Source organism: Durio zibethinus, chromosome 27, assembly GCF_047325235.1.
Source record: "Durio zibethinus cultivar Kanyao isolate XHJ-2024 chromosome 27, ASM4732523v1, whole genome shotgun sequence".
NCBI classification, from domain to species: Eukaryota; Viridiplantae; Streptophyta; class Magnoliopsida; order Malvales; family Malvaceae; genus Durio; species Durio zibethinus.
In genome coordinates this window covers 4,650,767-4,657,843 of record NC_143188.1, presented here as the reverse complement: position 1 = coordinate 4,657,843, position 7,077 = coordinate 4,650,767, and the positions used below count along the sequence as shown (strand labels likewise).

The 7,077-nt window shown below is 30.9% G+C and overlaps 1 protein-coding gene across 1 annotated transcript; it reads right to left on the bottom strand.

Annotated features, from left to right (window-relative positions):
• Positions 1–6,185: 6,185 nt before the first annotated feature.
• On the bottom strand, positions 6,186–6,752 carry LOC149510861 (uncharacterized). The gene has a single exon (XM_089756323.1). The coding sequence runs from the start codon at positions 6,750–6,752 to the stop codon at positions 6,186–6,188; it is 567 nt and encodes a 188-aa protein (XP_089612449.1).
• Between the last annotated feature and the right edge of the window lie 325 nt (positions 6,753–7,077).

Here is a 7,077-nt window from a genome sequence, read left to right as displayed (position 1 = left end):
ATATCATTTTTAATTAAATTAAAATTTAAAATGAGTAAAAGTTTTATTTATATTCAATTTGAATTTTGAATTGTTTTAAGTTTAAGTTGATTAATTCATGTTATTTTAATTACACTTTTATGACATCGATAATAATTTTCAAAATAGAATGAGAATACAATATAATGAAAATTTAAGTGCAAAAATTATGGAGATACTAATAATAAATTCTAGAAGAAAATCCTTATGTCTAAGCCTTGCAAAGATTAAAGGATAAATCTTCTTTTGAGGATTTTAAAATTCATATTACAGAAATGTTAATCTATATCAATAAGCTTATAATCATTTATTTGTTTATCAAGTTGCTGATATATGGGTTAAAAGAAACAATTCAAACATTTTATTTGAAAGAGATATCATAATTAATACTCATTTAGGAAGACGGCATAAAGTTAAACATTATTTGAGTTATTATAATCCCTCACAACATTCTTTATTCTCTTCAAATGGAGAAGTTGATTGGCAACAAAATATTAAAAAAGTCATTTTGAATGATGGAAATAACAATAAAGACATAATTAAAAATATACCATCCTTTTATTTAGAAAATTTTTTTATGAAAAATATGAAGGTAATTACTGTGAATTTAATAATTTTTAAAATTGTGATCTATTTAACTTTTATAAATTTTATTTAATAAATTTATTCTCATTATTTTTATCACATATATAACAAAATTTTTACCCACAATTATATACTTAAAGATATAAATATAAGGCAAAGTTTATTATTTTTATGGGTGATGGAACACTTTAAAATTTTAATATTTTATATACATTTGTATTTCACTGATAGGTATGAAAACATATAAACTAATAATTTAATCAAATCATTAATAAGGTTTATCTTAATATGTACTATTTTATCATCAACTAAAAATTTGAAGAATATCTTAGAAATGTTGACTTAATGTATATTGTATATATTTATTTAATTTAGTTTTAATATTTGCATTAGCATAAAAACTAATGATTTTAACTTATTATTAAGTGTTAAACTATTGATAGTAAATTAAAAATATTTACTCATGATTTTCAACTCATTTATACTTGAACTTTTTTTTTTACCTTACAGATTACATCATTTAGCATACATTTTGATCATTTTCTTTTTGGATATATATAAATCAATAATAACATAGTAGTGGATAATTAATAACTTAGTAATTAATTATTGAAAACTTAAATATAATCAATATAACTTATTGTCATAATGTATAGTCGTAACGGTTTTGAGACCACCAGACGTAAAAATGAGAGTTTAAAATCGAGAAAAAATAAAATGGAGTCGCCACCAATCTTTGTTAGGGTGTGATTGGCCACCCAAAAGCTTATCCTTTTAATAAAACTATAAAAACGTGTTTAAAGTTTATCAAAAAGATAAATTTTGTCTACGAAAAATCAGGTTGGGTCCGGGAGTTGGTTACGCGTGGGGAAGGATTAGCACCCCCACAACGCCCATAAATTGGTACCATTTAATTACACGCTATTTTTGGTGTTGGATAAAAATGATTTTAATTTGAAATTTAACACTAATTCCCTTCATTTTAAAAAAATAAAATTTTGCTAAAATATTTATTTAGAAATATTGAGAAAATCTTTAAGTTAAAGAATTATCTTAAAATTCTCCATCATCTCGGCAAAATTTAAAATTACTCTTTTCGCCTAAGATTTAACACAATAATCCTTAAAATGAAATAACAATCTTTATAGAAAATAATTGTTAGTGACTCTCCAACTTCTAGGCAGAGTACTAAGAATTATTTCTTTCGGAATGTTATTTTTAATTTATTTTATAATATCACAAAAAAAAATTTTTTGTAGTATTATTCCTCTTTTTTTTTTACTATAAAATATTTTATCATCGAACAACAAATTAAAGAGAGAATAATGCAATCAATTATCGATGATAGCATGCTAACGTATGTATGCTAATGAATGTCATTTACAATTAAATGCAATTTAAGAGTTGGATTCTTAAGTATAATGAGACCACCCCGACTCTTCAACATCTAAACAGAGCTTAGGTGCGACTGTTTATATTTAAGCTCCCAATTTACTATTATACTTTTTATTTATTAATCTTATTGTTGATGCAAATTAAGAAATCGTGTAAAAAGACTTAACGAAGTAAAATTTCCTAAATACCCCATCATCTAGCAGCATTCGAGAATAAATTGCTTCAAATAAAATTTTCACATGTGTCTTTAGGATTTTTAGGACTTCAGATTTTAAGAGGTTTTGAATTTTAGGGGATTTTGGATTTTTAGGGGTTTTAAAAACTTAGGATTTTGAAAATTAAAAATTAGTGTTTAAGTTTTAAGTAAAACGCGAACATCTCTAAAAATCTCTATCATCTAGGTAGACTTTCAGAGCAAGTTCAAAATTTTTTTATAATTTTGGAAAACTAGTTAAAATTTTCTTATATATATTTTTTATGAAAATTTAAATAATAATTTTTCAACCTCTAGGCGGAATTATTTGTTTGAAGATGTATTTTTTTTATTCCCTCCAACATCTAGGCAGGGCAAATAAAAGGCTTATTTCATTATTATTACTATTTAAACATTTTAAAAAATATATTATTTTTTTATATTGCTTTCATTTTATTATTATTAATAACAATTAAATATTTATCCTAATAAATTTAAACATTTATGCATAAAAAAACTTAAAATAACAAAGATAATATTATAAAAAAAATAAAAAATTCAAAAAAAAATTTTTTTTTACCTGAACCGGATCGATCAACGGTCCAATCAACGGCGGTTCGACGGTTCGGTTCAGTCAGGGAGCGGTCTGGTTGGTTCAGCGGTTCAAACCGGTCCAGAGAGCGATTCGGTTCGGTCTGGTCAAATCGATTCAGAGCCGTTGAGAAGTCGAGTTAATGGGTCGGTTGCGCAGACCCCGGGTCGGGTTCGGGTCAACGAGCGGATCCTCCTTGGTTTAAACGACGTCATTTTGGGGCGTTTATTGAAATGACATCATTTTGGCTATTGACAGTTTATATAAAAGTTAAAAATTTTTCTTTCCCTCATTCCTTTCACTCTTCAGAAAAAAAAAACTTTCTTTTCTCTCTCATTTTTTTTCTCCGGCCAAACGCAGAGGCTGGTTGGCATTCCTCCGTCGCTGACGCCGTCGTTCGTCGATCACCTGCAGCCGTTGACGGTGGTAAAAAAATTCTCAAAAAATACCAAAACGTTCTCCTCGACCTCTTGAGTTTAGATCTGAGGTCCCTTTCACCAAAAAACGTCCCCACTTCCCTAGATCTGCTAGTGAAGTTTCGGTCAGATCCTTTTTTCTTTTGTATTCTGGTTTTATATATATTTTTTTAACTGACTTTGATTTTTCTTTGTGCAGGGGCTCTCAGCGCTGGGTTCCTCCCTGCGGAAAGGACTGTTTGTTTTTTTTTTGTGATTTTCTTTCCCCTTTTTTTTTGACAGAATCTCCCCCTCCTTCTTTTTTCTCTTCTTTGGGCTTCGCTAGGAGCTCTATTTATAGAGCTCCAGCCATACGCATTGGGAAGGAAAGGTATGGGGCTCGATCACGGGATGTAAACACGAGCCCTGTACCTCTTTTATTCATTTCTGTCTTATCTGGCGTTTGTTAATAGAAGGAGTAATTAGAGGGGTAGAGGGTATGGTCTGGTGGCAGTGGCGTCGGGGACGGTACCACTGGCATCCTTAGTTTTTTTTGTCTTCTGTTTTCTTTTTTTGGTATTTTTATTTTTATTTTTGGTTTTTTTTTTGTATTTCATATTTTGTAATATTATTTTTTTTATTTTATTATTTTTTTAGGATAAAAATTGATGTCTATAGCTGCCCCTCTTTGCACATTACTGATAATCAGTAATAGAGCAAAGATAAAGACAACAATTTTGTCCAGAATTCAAACATATTTTTTTTTTTTAGGTCAGGTCAAGTGATAAAGAAAATGACATTGTGTGTTAACAAACAAAGAATCGATTAAGGAAACACCGAAAGTCGAATAATAAAGAAAGTGATCAGGACGACACTGCGAGTTAATGAATAACAAGATCAGGATTGAACTTGGATTGAATCACAAGTCTAAAATGAGGAGACTAGGATTAAACCACGAGTTAGAAGATAACAACAACAATCGAGATTAAACTATGATTTTAAATTAAAGAGATCGGGATTGAATCGTGAATCGAAGAATAAGAAGATCGGGATTAAACCACGAATCAGATATTAATGATGATTGGGACTGAACCATAAGTTGAGAAAATTAATGAAATGATCGAGATTAAACCACGAGCCAAATATTAAAGATGACTGGGACTAAACCGTAAGTCAAAAAATTAATGGAATGATTGAGATTAAACCACGAGTCAAAGATTAAAGATAACTGGATTGAACCGTAAGTCAGAGAATGAAATGATCGGGATTAAACCACGAGTCAACGATTAAAGATGACTGGGATTGAACCGCAAGTCAAAGAATGAAATGACCGGGATTAAACCACGAGTCAACGATTAAAGATGATTGAGATTGAACCGCAAGTCAAGAAATTAATGAAATGATCGGGATTAAACCGTGAGTTAAAGATTAAAGATGACTGGGATTGAACCGCAAGTCAGAGAATTAATGAAATGACCGGGATTAAACCACGAGTCAAGGATTAAAGATGATTGGGATTGAATCGTAAGTTAGAGAATAAAATGATCGGGATTAAACCACGAGTCAAAGATTAAAGATGACTGGGATTGAACCGCAAGTCAGAGAATTAATGAAATGATCGGGATTAAACCACGAGTCAAAAATTAAAGATGACTGGGATTGAACCGTAAGTCAGAGAATTAATGAAATAATCGGGATTAAACCACGAGTCAAGGATTAAAGATGACGGGATTGAACCGTAAGTTAGAAAATAAAATGATCGGGATTAAATCACGAGTCAAAGATTAAAGATGACTGGGATTGAACTGCAAGTCAGAGAATTAATGAAATGATCGGGATTAAACCATGAGTCAAAGATTAAAGATGACTGGGAGTAAACCGTAAGTTAGAGAATTATATAAGACTGAGCTGTGAGTTGAGAAATAAGAGATTGGGTACTTCATAGACCGACAGTTTTGATTTTAAAAAATATGCTAACATACCATCTTTAAGGTTATCATCTTTGATTCGAGAAAGAAAAATGTTGATTCTTTCTGATATCTCATAAAGAAACCTTTTATGCAACTTATCGAAAGGCATGTAATGCGTGCAATGATTGTGATGAATGAAAAGATAAAAGATGCCGTCAATGAATTATATCATGCATTTTATCCAAGTTAATTCAACTTTTGGTTCAATTCTTTCAAACTTTGAAAGTCGCTTTCAGTAATCTCGTCCTTTTGACTCTTTCAATTTTTGACCAAAAATCTCTGTCTCATGACGAACCCATCTGGCTTTTAGTCGTTCTAAAATCTCTTTCTTTTTTTTTTTATCCTTTTCCTCTTTATCCTCAGTAATCATTCGATTTTTTTTCATTCTTTCTGTCCCTGTGTTGCTATTTTTGTCATCCTCATATTGCATTCTCTTTTCGAGCGATGCATTGGTCTATTATGAACTTTATTAATCAATATCTTAATTTTCAATTACAAATGCAATGATCTTAGGTTCAAAGTTAGGTGTGCAATACAATCAATAATAAGATATTTCAGGTTTAGAAAGATGAGCTTTTCGAGACATAAAGAATAGTTGATTCAAAAGTATTTCAAAAATCAAATATCAATTCTCTAAATAATGAACATTTGGACGACTTCGGCCTACTTGGACCAGGTCTTTTTCCAAAAACCAGTTACATTTACATCTTGTCACCTGTGATTTCATATGACCAATCTTTGCCCCATATCTGTGACTAATGAGAACTTGTCCCCTAAAAATCATATCTTTTAATTCTGGTGACAATTCGTCCATTCAGTGCCACTCCTTTGTTCTCTGAAAAAAACTTTCTCCGAGTTCCATCTTCATTCAAGCTGTCTTTACAGGTTTTTAGCTTAAATGACCCCCTTTTGACTCAAACCACCCTTTTCGGGTTTTTAATTTGAATCACTTTCTCATTTTTTTTCTTTTTCATTTTTTTTATTTTTTTTATTTTTTTTATTTTTTTGTTGTTTTTTTTATTTTTTTTTCTTTTTTTTTAGGCAAAATATTTTTTGACAATGTTTGAATTTACAGGACTTGGCAATTCATCTCCGTCCATTTCTGTAAGGATCAGAGCCCCACTAGAAAAAGTCTTTTTTACCATATATGGACCTTTCCAGTTGGGTGTCCATTTTCCTCTATTGTCATGCTGATATGGCAAAATCTTTTTCAACACCAATTCGCCCTTATGAAAGCATCGGGGTCGTATCTTTTTGTCATATGCTCGTATAATTCTTCTTTGATACATTTGTCCATAACTGAGTGCTGAGAGCCTTTTCTCTTCAATAAGATTCAGCTGCTCAAAACGATCTTGAACCCATTCTACCTCATCCAATTTTGTCTCCATCAACACCCTCAGAGAAGGAATTTTCACTTCAATTGGCAGTACAGCTTTCATCCCATATACTAGTGAAAATGGGGTGGCCCCTATGGAGGTTTGGATTGATGTTCTATAGGCAAGCAAAGTAAAATGTAACTTTTCATGCCAATCTTTATATGTGTCAGTCATTTTCCCCAATATTCTTTTGATGTTCTTATTCGCAGCTTCCACTGCACCATTCATTTTTGGGCGATATGGTGCTGAATGATGATGCTTGATCTTGAACTGTGCACATAATTCTTTCATCATTTTATTGTTTAAATTACTAGCATTATCTGAGATAATTCTTTTCGGGAGACCATATCGACATATTATCTCTCTTTTTATAAATTTACACACTACTTCACGTAATACTAGCATACGAAGCTGTTTCCACCCATTTTATAAAATAATCGATTACCACAAAGATAAATCGATGCCTATTTGAAGCTTTAGGGATTATGGGTCCGATCACATCCATTCCCCACATGGAGAAAGGCCATGGTGGTGCCAAGATGTGCAACAGGAT